Source organism: Schistocerca serialis, chromosome 5, assembly GCF_023864345.2.
Source record: "Schistocerca serialis cubense isolate TAMUIC-IGC-003099 chromosome 5, iqSchSeri2.2, whole genome shotgun sequence".
Lineage (NCBI taxonomy): Eukaryota > Metazoa > Arthropoda > Insecta > Orthoptera > Acrididae > Schistocerca > Schistocerca serialis.
In genome coordinates this window covers 838752880-838775969 of record NC_064642.1, presented here as the reverse complement: position 1 = coordinate 838775969, position 23090 = coordinate 838752880, and the positions used below count along the sequence as shown (strand labels likewise).

At 38.7% G+C, this 23090-nt stretch overlaps 1 protein-coding gene across 1 annotated transcript in view; it reads left to right on the top strand.

The window, feature by feature from the left end:
* Nucleotides 1-20424, top strand: part of LOC126482264 (molybdenum cofactor biosynthesis protein 1-like) — an 81660-nt gene extending 61236 nt beyond the window's left edge. Inside the window, exon 8 of the mRNA XM_050106245.1 lies at nucleotides 20345-20424. Coding sequence (XP_049962202.1) covers nucleotides 20345-20400 — 56 coding nt within the window. The 3' untranslated portion in view covers nucleotides 20401-20424. The remainder of the gene's footprint in view (nucleotides 1-20344) is intronic.
* The last annotated feature ends 2666 nt before the right edge of the window (nucleotides 20425-23090 follow it).

Below are 23090 nucleotides of genomic sequence, written 5' to 3'. Positions count from 1 at the left end.
CCAAAGAATCCAACTTGTGGGACATACAGAAAGAATGTGTCCAAACAGGCAGCTCATTGGATTCCCACATACTTGAAAAATAAGATCCAACTGATGAAAACAAACAGGAAGAGACCTTAAGAAATTGGAATCACTACATTTACAGTATTCTGATGTAGTGATGAGTCACACAGAGTGCAGTTTCACAGTAGCTTGATCGATGCTTGTACTTGTGTATGTAGTATATGCAAGTGTGTACAGCGTCTATTCTGGTGTACTCACAATATGCTAATTTAGTGGCCGAGCAGTAAACCGGATCCCTACTCGGTTCCAGTGTGCTGTGCTAATTATTCTTCTTCACTTGACATTTATGCTTGGAGCTGCAAGAGAGGTCATTTTGCAGATAGTGCCACAAAAACAACAAATTCTCAGATATCAGTTTAACTTACACGCTTCAACATCATAGACAACATTTCACATTAATATGTTGCAGAACACTAGATTAGTGTTAAAATTGCCAGAGTAAACATTGTTCTCCATGTGACAGATTGTCACCCGACGTCCAAAATCGATAAATTTTATATCTCTGCACAGAGAAGCAGCTGGTTGGTCATTGTCATGTGTGGTGCTAATCAATGGGTCGAGCTCGTTGCTGGCACAGCGCCACCACAGAGTAAGTGGCCCCTCATCCCAGCAGGTGGCGATGTTTTAACACCCGTATAGCTCCCCAGACTTACCACGTCTGTGGATAACTCCGTCTCTGCACAGAACTTCCCACATTTCCCACACAGTGGGCCATAGTGTCTTTTACACACAATAAATCTTCAAACTTATTTCATTGGCTAAGTTAAATTTCGAGTGTGACATGCTATTTAGTAAAAAATAGCAAACGGTAGACATGGATGTTATTGTGACTCTTTCCTAAGGCAACATTTGTGTATTACACTTGTAGAAGTGCACTGCAAAATAAAACAGTAGACCGTAAGTTCAAACAATGGAAACTCCAGGTTGGAATATCAGCAGTGTAGGAAAAGATAGAGTGCTAATTACCATAAAGATGGCACGTTAAAATGCAGACAGGCACAGTTAAGACACTTACACATAAGCTTTTGGCCACAACCTTCATCAGAAAAAGAAATAGAAATACACACCATTCATTCACACAAGCAAGCACACCTCACACACACATGACCGCCAACTCCGACAGCTCAGAGCAGAATGCTAGTCTGTAAGTTTGCTACACAATAAAATAATTATTCTGAGCTACAAGAAAAATGGATTCAAAGAACTAAACTGCTTGAAGAAAAAAAAGGGAAGCTCCCTGAAGCAACGTAGTTTCACGAGTGTGCATACCAGTGGTAAATTATGAGAGTCGCAACTCTCTGAAATGGATACAAAGGCCACCAGATTGCATTAGCTTTGTTTGTGTCTTGGATTGTTACCATGAATGGTAGGAGCTATAAGAGATGTGAAGAGTGTAAGATGTTGAGTGATCCCTGTGAAGGACACAGATGCCCTGTACTTCTGTGAGTCAGCATTATCAGCATGTAACAAAATTTGAAGGGGCCTAATTGTGTGTCTCCATTTGCCAGGCTGATTGAATTATGCAATATGCAGATTTGTGAGACATTCAGATGTGGTAGTGGCCCCATGTTGGACTGCTTGGGAACGTAAGGGCAGCGTGCTTGTCAGCAAGCTTCCAGTTGACCGTGTCTGACGAGCCCATGGGAGAATCGCTGTAATGTACACTGAGCACATTGTAACCCTTTCACACCTGCACCTGTCATGTGATCAGCAGTGAGTCACATTCTGCAAGACCCGCGATTGCAGTTGTCAGTCAGTATGACAACGACATAGGGAGAGGGCGTGTGGGGCAGCATCGGATATGACTTCAGGTCACTCTGACAGCACAGCAGTATGTCATGAACATCCTACATCCTCATTTGCTACCTCCATGTCCAACGGAGTTACAAGAGACAGAGCAGTGAAAACATATCCAGTTGTTGACTCACAAAATGGTTTTGAGCTGTGACGCATATAGTCTTAAGTGAATCATTCATACAAAAAGAAAAGAAGAAGAAGCTAAAGTCAGAATGTGAAAAAATTGGAGAATGGAATAGATATTTGAAGACTTCACACTTGAAACTCCCAGTTTTCCTATTGTGAAAGTGCCTTTGTGACCATATGCATTTGACTGACGATAAACTTTTTTTTTTCCCCCTGGGTCTTGGCTCCATATTTTTTCATCCAGTTGAGTCAGAATACTTGCATAGTATTTGTGAGGTATTGTTTCAGTCTTGCAAGCTAATCTAAAATACAAATCCCTTTTGCATCCTAGAAAACAATGACCACTCTTTCTCTCTGATGAAGTCACCTTGGCTATTTTTGTGCAACTGCTGTTTCATTTCGGTCATCTCTCATCCACGGGAACAGATTGGTGCGTAGAATCAGTTGTGTGTCAGATTGTCCCAAATTGTTTTTCACATTAGGTTGTAGTGAGGCTTCAACAGATATGCCACTCACTTTCTGGTACAGCCACGGTATCAACTGTTTTGCACATCTTTTTAATTACTGATCTTGCAATATCACACTGTGTTCTTTCTCAGCATTTTCATATTTGATTGTAATTCTAGGAAATTGTTCATGAGTCATCTTACAGACATATGCCACATATGAATTCAGCCACCCATTCCTTAACTGTTGACTATGAAGGAACTCCCCTCATGAACCATGGACCTTACCGTTGGTGGGGAGGCTTGCGTGCCTCAGCGATACAGATGGCCGTACCGTAGGTGCAACCACAATGGAGGGGTATCCGTTGAGAGGCCAGACAAACATGTGGTTCCTGAAGAGGGGCAGCAGCCTTTTCAGTAGTTGCAGGGGCAACAGTCTGGATGATTGACTGATCTGGCTTTGTAACATTAACCAAAATGGCCTTGCTGTGCTGGTACTGCGAACGGCTGAAAGCAAGGGGAAACTACAGCCATAATTTTTCCCGAGGACATGCAGCTCTACAACTAGACTAGAAGAAGAGATCGGTTGGTAGGACATGTTTTGAGGCATCAAGGCATCACAAATTTAGCATTGGAAGGCAGCATGGAGGGTGAAAATCGTAGAGGGAGACCAAGAGATGAATACACTAAGCAGATTCAGAAGGATGTAGGTTGCAGGAGGTACTGGGAGATGAAGAAGCTCGCACAGGATAGAGTAGCATGGAGAGCTGCATCAAACCAGTCTCAGGACTGAAGACCACAACAACAATAACATGAATGAACTGACTCCTAATAAGTAAGATGATGCCTGTAGAAAAGTACAGCAAAACAGTAATCTCAAAAAAGGACAGGGTAGACAGCACATTCTGTAGGACATATTAAAAATGATTGGTAAAAGAGACTTGGCGTGTTAAATGCAGCTTTTGATTACATGATAATTGAATTGGATAGATAAACAATCTACTCGCTAAGTGGCGGCAGAACACACACATAAAAGAAGATTATAATTAGGCGAGCTTTCAGAGCCAGTAGCTCATTCTTCAGGCAGAAGGGTTGAAGTGGAAGGAAGAGGGGTGAAGGATAGGTCTAGGAAAAAGGTTAGATTTTGAGAAAGTTACCCAGAACTGCAGATCAGGGGAGACTTTCCAGATGGGATGAGAAGGAAAGACTGATTCCACATCTACATACATACTCCACTAGCCACCATATGGTGCATGGCTGAAGGTACCCTGTCTCACTACAATAGTCTGAATAAAATTACTTGATAGTTGACATCAATCACTTGCTGCAACAATGTTGCCATATTGGCTACCAGCTACCATTTGGTTACAGGTGACAACAAACAAGCGGCTCACTTCACAAATTATGTTAAATGTTTAACACAGAGCAATTTTTCTAGTGGCTGGTGCAAGGTATGTCAGAAATGTTGGATACTCTGTTGACTATTGATTTAAAGTGACCAGTGACTGAACTGGGGCAGACAACGCGTTTTGTATCCCTGACTGTAAACTTGTGTCCTAACCCAGCTGAGAAAATTGTGGTCAACAGTCTGCAGCAGTACTAATATCATTATCGCTTTGTTCATGGCAATTAAAGCTAACCCTTAAGGGTAAACTCAAGACAACAAAAACTCAATTTCAGGGCTGAAAGCAAATTGAAATTTCTCCGTGTCATTTGTTACCTGTAACTATCCTTAAACTAGCTGCACATGCTGCCATGTTTGAAACCAGTGAACAGTCCGTGTGGGCCCTTAGTCGTGGATTATAGATGACTGAGACAGATTCCAAATGAAGAAATAATGACAAGATGAAAAATAAGACCAAATAGAACAGTCAAAACAATGATGAAAAATGATGCAGCGAAGTATTAAAAATAAAAAAATACATTTAAACCAATTAATTGAATGAAAATAATAATCACACTCATTTGGTTAGATTTAGAATTAAAAATTTTGCTACATTGATGAGATTCAAACCTACGACATGCTACACATTAGATTAATCTGCCAACCATTGTGCTATGCCACAGCACTGCATGAAGTATTTATATATGTGAATGTAGTGACCCAGTTCCAACTATGAATTGCAACCTTAAAAATTTCAGTTTCACGCAGTATAGTGAAAAGCTTATCTAATGTAAGATGATCTCTGTGAATATGATAACTATAAGTATGATACTGAATTACACCTTGTGCTGATTTATTCAGTAGTGTTTGGTTAGTGCTATGAATGAAATATGTGTCTTTCATTAGCATTGTTAATGTGTGTTGTTTTTGGTGTAGTTATCATGTGTCATGAAATACATAATAAAAGTGTCGGGCTCATAATTCGGGATACAAATACATCAAGAAAGAATGCTGTACCAGGAATTGGAAGTGACTGGACAATTTTGGTGGAGTTTGGCAACAGCAGACAGTTCAAGTGTGACGCTGACAACTCTTATTGGCGTTTGAAGTGCCAACTATCAAGTAATTTTAATTCGACTGTAGTCAGTTCCTTTCCCGTTCCATCTGCCAATCGAGTGGGGAAAAAGTGAATGTCTATATGCCTCTCTATGAGTCCTAATTTGTCATCTCTTATCTTCGTGGTCCCTATGCGTAATGTATGTTGGTGCAAGCAGAATTGTTCTGCAGTCAGCACAGTGTTCCTCAAAATCCCTCCAGGGATTCCCATTTGAGTTCCAGAAACATCTCCATAATACTTGTATGTTGTTGTTTCAACCTACTGTTAACAAATCTAGTATCCTGCCTCTGAAATACCTCAATGTCTGCTTTAATTTGACCCCTTGTGGATCCCAGACACTCAAACTGTACTCAAGAAGAGATCACACTAGCACCCTATATGTGATGTCCATCACAGCTGAGCCACACTAGTAAAATCCACCCAACAAACGAAAGATGATTATTCACCTTCCCTACCATGACCCTCACAAGTTTGTTCCATTTCATATCACATTGCAAAGTTATGTCCAGATATTGAAACAATATGACTTCTTCATTCATGACACTACTAATGCAGGATTCTGGCATTATGGATTTGTTTTTCCAACTCATTTGCAGTAACTTATACTTTTCTACATTTAGGGTTAGCTGTCATTTATTGCACCAACTGGGAACTTTGTCCAAGTCATCTTTTATCCTCCTAAATCACTCAACAATGACACCTTCCATACACCACATCATCATCAGCAAACAACCATAGATTACTGTCCACTTTGTCCATCAGATCAGTTATGCACATAGAAAATATGAGTAATAGCGCTCCTAGCACACATCCCTGGAACGATCCTAATGATACCCTAGTCACTGATGGACACTCACCGTCGGGATAATGTAGTGGGTTCTATTACTTCAGAAGTCTTTGAGCCACTCACATGTCTGGGAACCTATTCCATGTGCTTGTACCTTTGTTAAAAGTCTGCAGTGAGGCACTATGTCAAATGCTTCTCGGAAATCAAGAAATATGGAATCTGGGTTTGTGAATTTTGTGATGGCAAAGTTAGAGGAGCAATGCATCTGCATTAAATTTTGCGTGAAACTCAAGAAAACCTTTACAGAGACACACCAAATGATGCAGGGAGCCTATAGCGATGAGTGCTTAAGCCATACTCGGTGTTACGTATTATTCACACGTTTTAAAAATGGCTTTACAAAAGTCAAAAATGATCCTTGTTCAGGACGCTCTTAGATGTCCCCTGATGACGCTTGTGTCAGGAACGTCAACGAAATTGTGTGTGCCAGTCGAAGATTCACTGTCCGAGAGATTGTAGAAGAATGTAACATTTCAATTGGATCATGTTATGAAATGACACAGCATCTTGGAATGCATTGTGTTGCCGCCAAGTTCATTCCACGGTTCATGAGTCAAAACCAAAAAAACTTTTTGGATCTCACAAAAGAGAATGAGATGTTCCATGTGAGAATAGTATGACCCCTGCAGACTTCTTTTTATTTCCAAAGTTGAAAAGGATGAAGTTTTGCAATGGTAGATGAGATAAAAGAAAATTCGCAGACAGCACTTTATGCGACCCAGCAAGAGGTGTGTCAAGACTGCTCCTGGAAGTGGAAATGATATTGGGAGCAGTGTATCAATTGTGGAGGAGAGTATTTCGAAGGAGACAATCCATAGTAACTAAAAGATAAGCATAGAAAATTTTGTGGACAAAGTTCTGGAATTTTTTGAACAGACGTCGTATGACAAAAGAGCATGCTGAGTTGCCCATGAGTGATGCTTTGTACTGATTTGTGGACATAAACTTATTGGTCACTATGAAACTGATTAGATTCAAACCCAGAATATGTACAAGAATTCTGCAGCAAACTGATGTTACGGATTGGTCTGTAATTTCGTAGGTCTGTTCTTTCGCCCTTCGTATTTACAGGAGACGCCTCTGTATTTTTTTCCCCAGTTGCTTAGGTCTTTCTGCTGGGTGAGAGATTCACAATAAATACAAGCTAAGTAAGGGTCTAGTGCCATATAGCACTCTTTGTAAAACCAAATTGAGATTCCATCTGCAACTGGCGACTTATTTGTTTTTAATTATTTCAGGTGTCAGGGATGCTTACGAGGGTGGTTTGAAAAGTTCTTGAAACAGAATAGAAAAAAAGTACTTATGTCACTGAAACTTTTTTGTTTTTCAATGTACCCTGCTTGTAGATTAATTCACTTGGTCCAGCAGTGTTCCAATACCTTGATCCCATCTCGACAATGATTTTCCTCCAGGCCTACAAAATAGTTGTCAACTCAGGCTACCAATTCTTCATTTAAGTGAATCTTCATCCACAAAGAAAAATTTTCAGTTTAGGGAAGAGGCACGTGTGGCAACAATTCATACCTTAGTTTGTGTAATTTTACCATGGCGATGGCACACGCGTGTGAGCGTGCATTGGCTTGATGCTAGATGACTTTCTTCCTTATTAAACCTGGCCTTTTTCGCATACCTTTTGTTATAATTTGTCCAGAAGGTTAGCATAGTATTCTCCAGTAATTGTTTGCCCAGTGGGGAGACAATGTACAAACAGAATCCCCTTCTCATCCCAGAACACTGATGCCATGATCTTCCCCGCTGAAGGAATTTGGTGGCGCATCCCAGAACACTGACGCCAAGTCCTTCCCCGCTGAAGGAGTTTGGCGGCGGAGATTCAGCATGTTTCCACTGCTTTGATTGTTGCTTTGTCTCTGGGGTATAGTAGTAAAACAAAGTTTCTTCGTTGTCACAAACCAGCACAAGAGATCTTGTTTGTTTCTCCTAAAACAGGCCAAACATTGTTGTGATATGTCCATTCTCATGCGTTTTTGACCCAGCGTCAAGAGTCGCGGCACCCATCTTGTGAATACCTTTCAGATACATCTGGCAAGCGTGAGCAATTTCATGCCCTCTAAATTGGTGATCCTCCTTGATCATTATGCGCACTTTTGCAATGATTTCTAGAGTAGTGACACATCTTGGCTGACCTATTCATGGATGATCATCATCTAAGCTCTCCTGACCAAATTTAAATTCATTTATCCACTTGGCAACAGTTGAAGACAAAGGAGCAGAGTCCCCTGGTGTATTCTGGAAATCGGCATGAATGTCCTTCGCTTTCATACCTTTCTTTATGAAGTTCTTAATTACTGCTTGAATCTCGACCCCCCCCCTGTACCGTCTCGTCATTGCAGATCACTACACAGGAACAACAACAGAGCCGTGTCACTGCCACAGCTCTCTTCCAAGAGCACTGACATGGCATGTGTTTACAGGCAACAGTCCAACGAATATCATGTGAACAACTTGTGCTAGCGCTGGCCTCTTGTGGTGATTGTTGTTAGGTGTCTTTGTGCTATTGTCAAATGACGGTATGTTTATATGATTCTCTTGCATGAATGATTTCTTGAATGCAAAATTTAAAACATTTATCTCCTACTGCCACACCAGACTGGTCAAGTGACTTGATGGAAAACTTTGACTCACTTAGTGATTTTACATAGGACAATAATTTCCCCTGCTTCTCAGCCAGATCTTTTGCTGAGGTATGACAGTGGTAGTAACCTTTCCTTGTTGGCATTTGGCATTCTCTTTTGAACTAAGAGTGCAGTAGCTTTTCCTTCCTCAGTATTTTCTGAATTTCATTGTTAAACCACAGTGGCTCTTTTGCATCCATAATTCGTTTACTAGGTACAGACTTGTTGAGAGTGCAATTCACGATCTATTTAAGCTTTGACCATAATCTCTCTATGTCCATCTTAATGGAACTAAGTGATGTCAGTTCTGTCTAAGTGAGATGCTAACATCTGCTTATCTGCTCTTTCTGGCATGAACATTTTCCTAGCCTTCTTGACTGATTTATTAATTTTTGTAATCTTAGTTGTTCTGATGTTATCATGATTATTAATCCCCATCTCTATGCTGAAGCCATTGATGATATCTGGGCTGTTTGTAACTACAAGGTCTAAGATATTTCCATTGCATGTGGCATGCCAAACTAGGTGCTCAAGACAATTTTCGAAAACCACATTCAAAAGTGCTTCACAAGATTGACTGCACCCCCTGAAATAAAGCCATAGGCTACCATCTATACTCAGTAGGCTAAATTAACCTCCAACTAGCATTGCATGATCTAGGTATTTACGTGCTACTGTCTGTAGACTTTCTTTGAATGGCTCCAAAACTGTCATAGCAGAACTGGGTGGATGATTAAAACATCCATTAATTAACGTGATTTCACATAGACTTGTTATAGGCAACCAGGTAACTTCACTGTCACAATCAGCTTTGACCTCAATAGAGACAATGGACACTCCCTCTCCTACAGTGTCTAACCTGCCTTTCCGATATATATTCCATTAATCACTAAATATGTGAGAGCTTTCTACTCTGGGTTTCAGCCAGCTCTCAGTCTCTGAGAATAATTTGAGTGGGAAACTTTCCTGGATGGCAGTAAATTCGGAAACTGTGTTACAAGTACTTTGACAACTGATAAAATTTTGACAATCTACACTGGAGTGAATTCAAAAGATAAACCTCAACCAACATTGAATGTATCTTGGTGATAAAGAGCCAAAATAAATAAATTGATGATTTTATTCCATTTCATCTGATTGAATGAAACACACACAGCATAACTACTCAGAAAACAACTATAGTGCGGATTACATTTACTATCATACATGTAGCACTCTGAGAACATTTCACCTTGTCATAGTAGTCCTGTGTTTTGGAACTAGGCAGTGCTTCATTTCACAAAGCGAAAGGAATAGCTTGTGTAAAAAAAAAAAGAAGAGGAAATAGTGGTTGCTGGTGTTTTTAACACTATCATTCAATTTAGTTCCTACTGTGAACTTTGCAGCTAGGATATGTAAATGCTCTGAGACTGCTATTGATAATATCTTTATGAACAAATCTAGGGGAAAAAAGTCATATCACAAAACCAATAGTAAATGGACTATCTGATCACGACGTGCAGCATCTTGTGTTAAATGTTGAAACTTGTCAGGATAAAAAATATTAAATCTGAGTACAGGAGGATAATAAATAAGCCAGAAATTGAGGAATTCAGGAAATTGCTCAAAGACATGAACTGGAGAGATGTTTACCTGACTCAAATGGAAAATACAAAGCATTTATTAATAAAGTTACCTCCTCTTTTGAAAATTGTTTTCCCCTAAAGGTAACTCAGATCACACAGAAGTCAAAAGATAAACCATGGATTACACAAGGAATAAAGATATCATGTGGGGCAAAAAGGAGACTGTATCTACTATCTAGGAACATTTCTGATATTAGAATTGTAATGCATTGCAAAGAATACTGCAAAATATTGAATCAAGTAATCCAGAAATCGAAGTAACTTTATTAAGAGAAAAAGATGATTGTATCTGGCAACAAAATAAGAACTGTATGGGATATAGTGAAGACAGAGAGAAGTGGGGCCAAAAAGGAAGTGGAACAGATAGCTCTAAAAGTAAATGAGACTTTGGTAACAAGTGCATGTAGTGCTGTAAATCTCTTAAGCAAGACTTAATTTTTGTTACTGACGGCTCGGGGTTATCAGGTTCGGTGAATGGTGCAATGGAGTATCTGGGACCAGTCTTTGAAGAACATCGTGTAGAACTTATTCGAGGAACTTTGAATTCCAACCATTGCTTCTCAGTATACTTACTCCTCAATGAAATTTGATGCAAGTTATATATCTATATTTCCAACAAATAGCTCAATACATATTATCAATACTAGGAATAAGAACAATCTACATAAAGACCTAAAATCACTTATGTTGGTCCAAAAGGGGGCCCAATATTCAGGAACACACATTTTCAATAAATTACCAGCAACCATTAAAAACTTGGTTTCAGATAAAGCACAGTTTAAACAGAGTTTGAATGACTTTTTGATAGGCAATGCCTTCTACTCTACAGATGAATTTCCTAACAGAGACTGTTAGGCCAGCGTAAGTAAAAATATGTTAGATTTAAGTTTTGACAGTACTTGGTTGCAACAGTCAATATTAGGTATTTTGTGTATGCTAAATTTATTAATAGTGCATAACATAAATTTATTAATAGTGCATAACAATGTTCCCCCCCCCCCCCCCCCCCCCCCCCCCCCCCCCCCCTATGAACCATGGACCTTGCCGTTGGTGGGGAGGCTTGCGTGCCTCAGCGATACAGATAGCCGTACCGTAGGTGCAACCACAATGGAGGGGTATCTGTTGAGAGGCCAGACAAACGTGTGGTTCCTGAAGAGGGGCAGCAGCCTTTTCAGTAGTTGCAAGGGCAACAGTCTGGATGATTGACTGATCTGGCCTTGTAACAATAACCAAAACGGCCTTGCTGTGCTGGTACTGCGAACGGCTGAAAGCAAGGGGAAACTACAGCTGTAATTTTTCCCGAGGGCATGCAGCTTTACTGTATGATTACATGATGATGGCGTCCTCTTGGGTAAAATATTCCGGAGGTAAAATAGTCCCCCATTCGGATCTCCGGGCGGGGACTACGCAAGAGGATGTCGTTATCAGGAGAAAGAAAACTGGTGTTCTACGGATCGGAGCGTGGAATGTCAGATCCCTTAATCGGGCAGGTAGGTTAGAAAATTTAAAAAGGGAAATGGATAGGTTGAAGTTAGATATAGTGGGAATTAGTGAAGTTCGGTGGCAGGAGGAACAAGACTTCTGGTCAGGTGACTACAGGGTTCTAAACACAAAATCAAATAGGGGTAATGCAGGAGTAGGTTTAATAATGAATAGGATAATAGGAATGCGGGTAAGCTACTACAAACAGCATAGTGAATGCATTATTGTGGCCAAGATAGATACGAAGCCCACGCCTACTACAGTAGTACAAGTTTATATGCCAACTAGCTCTGCAGATGACGAAGAAACTGAAGAAATGTATGATGAAATAAAAGAAATTATTCAGATTGTGAAGGGAGACGAAAATTTAATAGTCATGGGTGACTGGAATTCGAGTGTAGGAAAAGGGAGAGAAGGAAACATAGTAGGTGAATATGGACTGGGGGACAGAAATGAAAGAGGAAGCCGCCTGGTCGAATTTTGCACAGAGCACAACATAATCATAACTAACACTTGGTTTAAGAATCATGAAAGAAGGTTGTATACATGGAAGAACCCTGGCGATACTAAAAGGTATCAGATAGATTATATAATGGTAAGACAGAGATTTAGGAACCAGGTTTTAAATTGTAAGACATTTCCAGGGGCAGATGTAGACTCTGACCACAATCTATTGGTTATGGCCTGTAGATTAAAACTGAAGAAACTGCAAAAAGGTGGGAATTTAAGGAGATGGGACCTGGATAAACTAAAAGAACCAGAGGTTGTACAGAGATTCAGGGAGAGCATAAGGGAGCAATTGACAGGAATGGGCGAAATAAATACAGTAGAAGAAGAATGGGTAGCTTTGAGGGATGAAGTAGTGAAGGCAGCAGAGGATCAAGTAGGTAAAAAGACGAGAGCTAGTAGAAATCCTTGGGTAACAGAAGAAATATTGAATTTAATTGATGAAAGGAGAAAATATAAAAATGCAGTAAGTGAAACAGGCAAAAAGGAATACAAACGTCTCAAAAATGAGATCGACAGGAAGTGCAAAATGGCTAAGCAGGGATGGCTAGAGGACAAATGTAAAGATGTAGAGGCCTATCTCACTAGGGGTAAGATAGATACCGCCTACAGGAAAATTAAAGAGACCTTTGGAGATAAGAGAACGACTTGTATGAATATCAAGACCTCAGATGGAAACCCAGTTCTAAGCAAAGAAGGGAAAGCAGAAAGGTGGAAGGAGTATATAGAGGGTCTATACAAGGGTGATGTACTTGAGGACAATATTATGGAAATGGAAGAGGATGTAGATGAAGATGAAATGGGAGATATGATACTGCGTGAAGAGTTTGACAGAGCACTGAAAGACCTGAGTCGAAACAAGGCCCCCGGAGTAGACAATATTCCATTGGAACTACTGACGGCCATGGGAGAGCCAGTCCTGACAAAACTCTACCATCTGGTGAGCAAGATGTATGAAACAGGCGAAATACCCTCAGACTTCAAGAAGAATATAATAATTCCAATCCCAAAGAAAGCAGGTGTTGACAGATGTGAAAATTACCGAACTATCAGCTTAATAAGTCACAGCTGCAAAATACTAACACGAATTCTTTACAGACGAATGGAAAAACTAGTAGAAGCCAACCTCGGGGAAGATCAGTTTGGATTCCGTAGAAACACTGGAACACGTGAGGCAATACTGACCTTACGACTTATCTTAGAAGAAAGATTAAGGAAAGGCAAACCTATGTTTCTAGCATTTGTAGACTTAGAGAAAGCTTTTGACAATGTTGACTGGAATACTCTCTTTCAAATTCTAAAGGTGTCAGGGGTAAAATACAGGGAGCGAAAGGCTATTTACAATTTGTACAGAAACCAGATGGCAGTTATAAGAGTCAAGGGACATGAAAGGGAAGCAGTGGTTGGGAAGGGAGTAAGACAGGGTTGTAGCCTCTCCCCGATGTTGTTCAATCTGTATATTGAGCAAGCAGTAAAGGAAACAAAAGAAAAATTCGGGGTAGGTATTAAAATTCATGGAGAAGAAATAAAAACTTTGAGGTTCGCCGATGACATTGTAATTCTGTCAGAGACAGCAAAGGACTTGGAAGAGCAGTTGAATGGAATGGACAGTGTCTTGAAAGGAGGATATAAGATGAACATCAACAAAAGGAAAACAAGGATAATGGAATGTAGTCTAATTAAGTCGGGTGATGCTGAGGGAATTAGATTAGGAAATGAGGCACTTAAAGTAGTAAAGGAGTTTTGCTATTTGGGGAGCAAAATAACTGATGATGGTCGAAGTAGAGAGGATATAACATGTAGGCTGGCAATGGCAAGGAAAGCGTTTCTGAAGAAGAGAAATTTGTTAACATCCAGTATAGATTTAAGTGTCAGGAAGTCATTTCTGAAAGTATTCGTATGGAGTGTAGCCATGTATGGAAGTGAAACATGGATGATAAATAGTTTGGACAAGAAGAGAATAGAAGCTTTTGAAATGTGGTGCTACAGAAGAATGCTGAAGATTAGATGGGTAGATCACATAACTAATAAGGAAGTATTGAATAGGATTGGGGAGAAGAGAAGTTTGTGGCACAACTTGACCAGAAGAAGGGATCGGTTGGTAGGACATGTTCTGAGGCATCAAGGGATCACCAATTTAGTATTGGAGGGCAGCGTGGAGGGTAAAAATCGTAGAGGGAGACCAAGAGATGAATACACTAAGCAGATTCAGAAGGATGTAGGTTGCAGTAGGTACTGGGAGATGAAAAAGCTTGCACAGGATAGAGTAGCATGGAGAGCTGCATCAAACCAGTCTCAGGACTGAAGACCACAACAACAACAACAACAACAACAACAACAACAACAATATTTCATTCTGACAGCGTATTAATTCTGTAAATATTAGCTTCTCCAGTTTACTGTATTGTATTCACCTATTTTGACAATCTCGTGACAAATGATCAGGGTAGTATTCATTATATTAAAATGTTTTGTGTTATACATTCTGACATGTTCCACACCCTTGAGAATCATCTCATTTTTTCGGTGTATGTAACGAAAACTGAATCAAATCAAATGCAATCACCATCTCTCATCATGTAATAACTTCACTTCTTCTTCTTCCCTTGTCGTCTCCTGTTTTTCCAGTACTCATCCATCTCCTCCTCATGTTTTTCCCCCTTTATTCTATTCGTGTTGTTCTCAATCCCCTATTTCTTCTGCATCGAAAGCCTTTTATTTTTATTTTTATTTTTTTTTTTTTTTATCGAGGTGAGTCTTTATGGACTGCGTGGTAACAACCGACTTCACTGTAGTGTCCAGGTCTTGTTCTTGCTCCAGCTTTGACTTCCTGCCAGTATCTTCTGAGCCCCTCCAAGAAGTACCTTTTTATGCCCTTCAGATAAGGGTCCTCACTGTCTTTCGGATGTTGATGCCATGTTAAAACCTTGGTAGTTGGTCACCAATCTTCTAAATTTGTTCCTTTCAGGAATTTCTCTCTGAGATACCAATCTGCTTAAGATCTTTTTCACATTCTTTGAACCATCTCGGCCTCGTTTTCTTAGATGGGATGAAACTCTGTATTCTTTTTGATAGTCGATCACCGTCCATTTTCATGAGATGACCATAAAATAACAATCATTTCTTTGTAATGGATGCTGTGATAGGTTCTGTCTTGCTGCACGATTCCTCATTTGCTCTCATTCGCCATTGTCCATCGACCCATCTATTACCTTAGGATTTTCCTTAATATCCTACACTCACGCTTTTCCAGCCGCTCAGCTTGACCTTGTCTATTCGTGGTCAAAGTTTTGGATGCTTATAAGCCCTCAGGTTTTACAACTGTATTATAATGTTGGAACTTGGCCCACATACTCATAGACTTTTTGTTATAAGTATTCTTTGTCAGTTGGTATGCTTGGTCTAACTTCCTCATCCTGGCAATTGCTTCTTCTTTTAATCCATTCTCCTGGTGGATGACTTCACCGAGATACCTGAAATTCTTAACTCATCCGATTTTTTCCCAGGTTGGTTATCATCCATTCAGGTCCATCACAGATGTTCGTCATATATTTTGTCTTTTGAATAGAGATCTGGAGTCTAACTTTTTTCAGCAATTTCTGACAGCCTATTTATCTTGTTGACTGCTGACTCTATGTTGTTAGCAAAAATGGCCAGGTCAGCCGCAAAATCTAAGCAGTCAATGCACACCCCTTTGTTCTTAGGACCAAGTCTGAACCACTCTTCATTTGTTTCTTCTTGGGCTAATAACTTTCTCCACTCTCGAGTGACCTTTTCCAAGACACAATTGAAAAGGAGAGGGATAGTCCATCTCCTCGTCTTATGTCCGTTCTGATTGTAAAGGGTTTAGATACCTCACCCATAAATTTAAATTTTGACGCTGTGTTAGTAAGAGTTTGTTTGATCAGCTTTCTTGAGGTATTATCCATCCCAAACTTTTCCAAAATATTCATTAATGCCTGTCAGTCGATGGAGTCATATACTTTTTGAAAATCAACAAACATGACCACATAGTTATTTCTTCCAGTTTTTTGGACCTGATGATGTTCTTCAGGCTAAAGATCTGTTCTGCGCAAGAATCGCCCTTTCGGAAACCAGCTTGATAGTCCCCAATCAGTTGGTTACAATGACCTTCTATTCTATTCTGTATCACTTTGGAGAGAATCTTATATGGAACAGATACTAATGAGGTACCCCTATAGTTATTGACATTCTATTTATCACCTTTTTTGTGTAGACGATGGATTAAAGCTGACTGCCATTCAGTTGGTATCATCCCAGCTCTCCAGATCTCCTCAAAAAGTTGGACTAGTATATCTAGAGTTTCATTATTTGCCAGCTTCAGTAGTTCCACCACTATTGAATCCTCTCCAGCTGCCTTATTATTCTTAAAGTTGTTGATGATCTCTTTGGTCTCCTCTTTACTAGATGGAGATTAGGGGTAGTTTGTGGATTGGGGCACATGCAGGGAATCTTTCTTTCGGTTCATCACAATTAAGTAGGTTTTCAAAGTAACGAGACATGATCTTGCAGTTTTCTTTGTTGGTCAGGCCGAGTGTGGTGTGCATACTGTAAGACCTTCAGTACACACACCATCAGATTATTTGACTTGTTGCTCTAACGAAGTAAGCGAGTGTCAGCAATATGTCTCGTGGTCTTATCATGGTGTGTTTATCTTCTGCCATTCGGTCAGATGATAGAAATGCCACTTGCATGCTTAGAGTAGCAGATTGACGGTGACCAACTTTAAACAGAATTTGATTAATTTTCACACACATTTACTAAAATAATAACAAATATAAAAATTACTTAACTTGGTTCTGGATGCTATTTACAATTGACAATCTGAAGTTCTTTGGGATTGGTACGTTAATCTTATTCTCACATATATCTCAGATACTTGACAAAAGTGTCTATACATTTATCTTCATGGCTATGTACAGGAATATGGTAATCTTATCAGGCGCAGACTGAATCTTGACTATGGACTGGTACAGACAATTGTAGAACTCGACGGACTGGTACAGACTAATGCAGACTGGTACAGACTAATGCAGACTCATACAGACTGGTGCAGACAAATGCAGACTGACTGATCGAAGGTCTTTACACTCGTTATAATACCTCGCACGTTCATGTATCACTGCGCGAGTGTGATGCGCGAGGAGAAAATGTTCTATGTTAGCAGCAATCTCATTGGCTGCGTTACATATTAATACGCGGATCGGCGGAAGCAGAATTTTGTCCGTCTCTATGGCAGCGCCATCTCATAGTGCGGAGATGGACGAGCGCTGCGCCTGCGCTGTTTTGCTTAGCGGGGCGCACTCTAGTGGGAAATTTGTGTACGCGCTGAATATGCAGAACTATGTACACAACACTGAGCTTTCCATTTTCGTCTCTAAAACAAAAACTAGGGGCTTGGTATCCTTTCAAGTTCGATTTGAACGTCTGATAGAAGTCTCTGACATTGTTTATCTGGAAACGCTGATCGATCTATTCTAACTGCTGTTTCTCATGCAATTGCTTAGACCTTCATAGAGTTCTGGCTGCATATTTTCGAACTTCATGGAATACATCAAAATCATCAGGACTCCTGGTAGAATTCCACTTTTTCCATGCACTTGCTGTTTAGGCCACCACCTCACCACAAACCTCATTCCACCATGTATGATTCCTCTTTTTAGCTGTCAGGATTGTAGTATTAGCTGCTTGTTGGATCATGGAGGCAATGTCTGCCCATTTATGGGATTCAACTGTCAGTTACTGGTGGCATTGTTCCAATATGTTTTGATTGATTTTGATCTTCGCAATATCATATTTATGAATTTTATTTCCGGTTTTCACGGTCTTATTGAGAGGGATGAAATTAATTTTGATCTTGGAGAGGTGATGATCCTTTTAAATTCAGTATTTTATCTGTAAAAAGGTTTCTTTCTATTATTTCTGATTGTTTGATGTTGTTTCTTTCTTATTTCTGTAATCCATGCTATCATTGAGTCCTTCTTCCAGTACTACTCATTCAGTAGAGGTCTCTAAAAAAAGAATAATCTTCTTTTAGCCATTACTTCTGATATTTTCTCAAAATTTTTGTAGATCTCCTCATTACTTCTCATTTTCCAGCCATCTGTAGCTTGTATTGCAACCATTATTTTCTAATAATGCTCCTTTGAGGAACCTCTGTTCTGTCCAGCTTATAGTTCATCATTAGGCATCCTCATCCATATAAACATCCTGGTCATACCACTGTGGGATAGTGTTTTAGTTTTGTTTTTTTAGTTGTACATTTCTTGTTGTAAATATCCTTTGTAAAACGATTTGCTCTCTCCAGTTTGCTGACTCTTGCATCTACTGTTAATTCTTCTAGTCCATTTTGTTGTACAGTTTGTCCAATATATTTAAATTTACTTACTAATGCTATTTTACATTTTTGTTTTTCTAAGAATGTTGATGCATTGTTTGAAATTGTCATCAATGTTGTTTTTTCGGCTGAAATTTTGGGACCAGCTCTCTTTGCTATTTCTTCCAAAAGATTTCTTTCAATAACTGTCTGTCAGATTTTTTGAAAGTATATCAGAATCATCTGCAGAAGCCAGGCAGTTTACCTTAATTCCATTTGTTATTCGTCCTAAAATTATTGGTTCAATTTTGTAATTTTTTTTTCTCCAAATTCCAGATACTTTCTATTTTTTCTAGAATGCAGTGTTACAGTAAAGGTGATAAACTGTCCCCTTGTCTAACACCAGTTTTTATTTCAAATGGTTGAGATACTTCTCCCATAAATTTAGCTTCAGTCATCCTATTTGCTAGTGTTTTGAGGATTATGTTTGCTTTAATACAAAATTCTTTGATGATTTTACCTATAATTTCTCTGCCTACCAAATCAAAAGTTTTCTTGAAACCAATACATGATACTATTATAGGTTTGGTGATTAGCAGTCTGTGGAGGATTATCGATTTTCTAATAAACATCTGCTCTGTACAGGGTCTTCCCTTTCTAGAGCTCCTTGAGATTCTCCCAGTTATTTGTCTAAAGTTTCTACAACTCTGTCCAGAGAATTTTTGATAATATTTTGTATACCACTGGCAGAAGTGAGGCATCTCTGCCATTGTTGACATTTTGAGTGTCCCCTTTTTTTCATAGCTGTGGATTAATGCTTTCAATAATCTCTTCAGCTTTCCAAATGTTCTCAAACAGCAGTTGTAGATCATTTGTGTGTTCTGACTATTTCAATAATTTTGCTGTAGTGGAGTCTTCATTTGTTGCTTTGAAGTTTTGGAAGATTTGATGGCTTCATGAATTTATTGCTCTGTTAGTGGAAAATCTTCCTCCAGATGTTGTGGGACTGCTATTATATATTGCTACAATGTGCTGTTATTATTGTTGTTGTTGTTGTTTGGTTGCCTGTTCTTCAGCACTTTCTTTCTGTTTCCTTTATCTATTTGCCGCCATTTTAGCCCATTTACCGGTATTTTCAGCTTGTTCTTCACTTATTTGACCTTTTGGTGGCTCCTCTTGAAGAGATCTTATTTCTCAGCATTTAAAATTACATCATCTGCTGCTCTTTCGCAACTGAATTTCATCATGTCCATCTTCCTTGACTCAAGATCCTGAATTTTCACCCTTAATTCTTGAACAGTCTCATTTCCCTTTTTGTGTTTTCCAGATGAAGAAACTTTTGGTCCTCAAAGCTAAGATTAGTATCAGTTTTTTTATTTGTTTCTGCCTATGGCTGCTATATCTCTTTAGTTAGAATATTTTCTCTCTCTGTATTTGATTATAGTCTAAGTCTGAATATTTTTATAAGTACATTTATTGCTGTAGCAATGAGTAAAATAAATTGTATTGCACTGCCTGTAGCATGTAGCACCATTTTGACTTTTAGTCCTCTTGCTATACAAAAAGTAGCTTTGATGATTACTTAATGCAAGTATTTTGTAAGAGCTGTGGAACGGTTAGTATCTGTTTATATTTTTCTGATTAATTCAAGCTCGTCAATGCACATCCTGTGTTAAGGAAATATTTGCACTGAATTTACTGTGTGTTAAATATAAGCAGTGGATCCATTGGGGTAGTCTGTTTGGTAGAAATATGTCAAGGTGAACAAAACAGGAGATGGTGAAGGAAGAGAGGGAAAAGAACAACATTTGCTTCTCATCAGCATTATAACTGGGTTGCAACATTCAGTGAAAATTATCTGTGACAGGAAGTTGTCATAAATACATTTTTTGAAGAAACTTTATGTTTGTATAAGCATTTATTAAATTTAAAAAGTTGGATTTCATCTGTTAATACAAAAGATAATGTTTTGCATTGCAGGCATGATGAACCTGTCAAAGATGAAGAATCGGCCAATGATTCTTATTGGAGGATAACAGTATGTATAACTTAAACTTGAGATTCTTGAAAATAAAGCTAGTCAGTATTTCTTAACAGTACTGATTTAAATACATCTAAAAGATCGCTGTTACCTAAATGAAAGTTGACGGGCAAAGTCTTAGTGGACATTTGTATAAAATTGTCATAGGTGTTATTTACAAGAAGAGTAAGTAGTTTCAATAGGAATGTGGTGAGACATTTAATAAATGTCATGACCACACATTAATAGGACCTTATAACACTACCATTATGATATTAGTATGCTTTTACGTAAATAACAGAAACCCTGTCTCTATGTTGCCACGTATAACCCTCTTACTAAAATTTAGTTTAGTTTTAAAATAAAATACACTATCGAAGGATAGTCCTGTTTACAGGAAAAGATAATCAATAGAGTTATCCTTCTTACAGGATTTACCGTGTGTTGCGTCTAATGGATAAGTAAATTGGACTATTCACTTCTTTTCCTAAGATCTTACCCAGTGGCAAGATAGGAACACAGTATGAATAATAATATACTGAAGCTAGGAAAACTCATTTCCAAGTTCATTTAGTGGTTTAAAACATGTACTTAATGGTCACCAACCTATCCTGGCAATGAAATAGTGAAGTATTGGAGAAGCAGAAATGTGAATTTTGCCTACTTTCTTGTTACTGTTTAGTTTGGCTCTTCAAATAAATTACCCCACTTAAACAATTTTGGGCTGCATCTTTATACATTATGTTTTTAAAAAAGAAAAAGCCCAGTAGATAACTTCAAGGAAGGTAAAAAAAATTAGCCGGGGTGGGGGGGACTACCTTTAGAAAAGCACTTTCCATAATCAAGAAACTTAAATACTTAGACACTACAGCACACACTTTTTAACTGAACATTTCACTTAAAGAAAACCTCTTTCTTGGTGGAATTTACTTTCAAAAGCTATTATTGTTTGAAATAATTCTGTGTAGCCATCTAACAGGTTCTAGTAACTTGGCTTCACTCTGATTGAATTTTATGTAAGCAAACCATAACACTTTGCAATAGTTAAGAAAACATTTTTATTATTTACACTAAAGCAATTTAAATGGTGCCTCTTTATATTAACTTGGCACTTCATAAGTCTGTAAAACAGGACACTCGGATTAATCAAACACCAGGAAGGAACCCTATACAGATGTATGATTAGGATGAAATAACAGGGTGAGCCAGTTTCCGTAAAGTTCAAGAATGATTATTAAAACACAGTTTAAATTAATGGTTCATGCTGTACAAAGGTAAAAATAGAAAAAAATCTTATCTGGTGGCTGTAGGCTTGAGTGTGGTGAACAGTTATGATGGCTACACTACCCACACTACGGCCTGCAAGTTTCTTGCTGTATGGGCTCAATTTCTCTTCTTGGCTTCATTCAGTTTTACATACAGTAGCTCAACAACTCGCAGCTATGCTGTAAGCTGTTTGCAGTCTTCAACCGAGGCATTTTTATGAAAATTTGCAGGCAAAGCTTCTGCTCCACAAAGGAGTTACCTCAATCACTGCTGCCTTCAGACTGTGTGACTTACTTCCCGAACTTGCTCAAGGTAGCACGCCAATTCGCCTTTCGCACCTCTTCCGTGCGCCACAGCCATTTTCGTTTCAAACAAAAGCACACTGGTTTTTACATAACACCTATTTCTTACATTGTTTCTAAGCGTGACCATTTCTTAAATTGTCAAATTTACATCAACATGAACAATTTATACACACACATATTTTTAAATACAAAATGTTATCAAAACATTATTTAGACACTTGGTATCCTTTGTAGAGGACTTGGGCAGGTTTGTCCCATCCTAGTACACATTATTTTGTTACTTCCCTTCAGATATTCCATTTAGCTACATCTACAATAATTCCCAATGTTCTGACTTTTGAGGTGTCCAGTGTGGGTTGCTCTCCACTTCCTGGGTGTATTGTATCTAGTTAGCTTTTTCAAATTTCCGTGAGGGTTTATCAATGTATTTTGTAACTGATATTTCAGCACCAATGATAACTTTTGTGAGCCAATGTACACTCCTTGAAAAATGTTTAGGTACTACTATTGAGTGATTCAGTGGTAATTTGTTCTCATCAGTGGAAAAGATGGATGGGTCAGGTTTTGTATCAGTTTCCATCTGCCTGCCCAAAACTTTTTAAATTCCTTGGCATCAAACTTAGATAATTTCTTGTGTGTTGATCCATTCGAACAATGGTTCTCTATTTTTGTCTCTATTTATGTATCTCCAGGTTGTGTTTTGGAATTAAAATCTTAAACATATACGTGCTGTCTAGTTGCTGAGTGTAAGACTAGTGTCAGACACTTTCCGTTAGGTGATTTGTGGACTGATGTAATAACCAGGCCTTTGAGTTTTATCCTAATTACTTCTACATCACTAATTTTCTGACAGCTTAAGCCAGCATAATCCAAGAGCTGTTTCTTTTTTCATTTATTGTGGATGCACCTAACAATTGAGAGGAGTATTGATATTGCTTTATATTGCGTAATCTTGCATGTAGCTGCTGAATTATCACCTAAATGCATTTCCTTTAGAGCTATAATACTGATGGCATGCTCATCATTTAATTTGCTTTGGTAACTGCATTTGTCACTTGTTAATCCTACGTTAATTTGCATAATATGGACACCTTGCCTGATAATTTTTGACTGTAAGCTCTGAGACGTGCTAGAC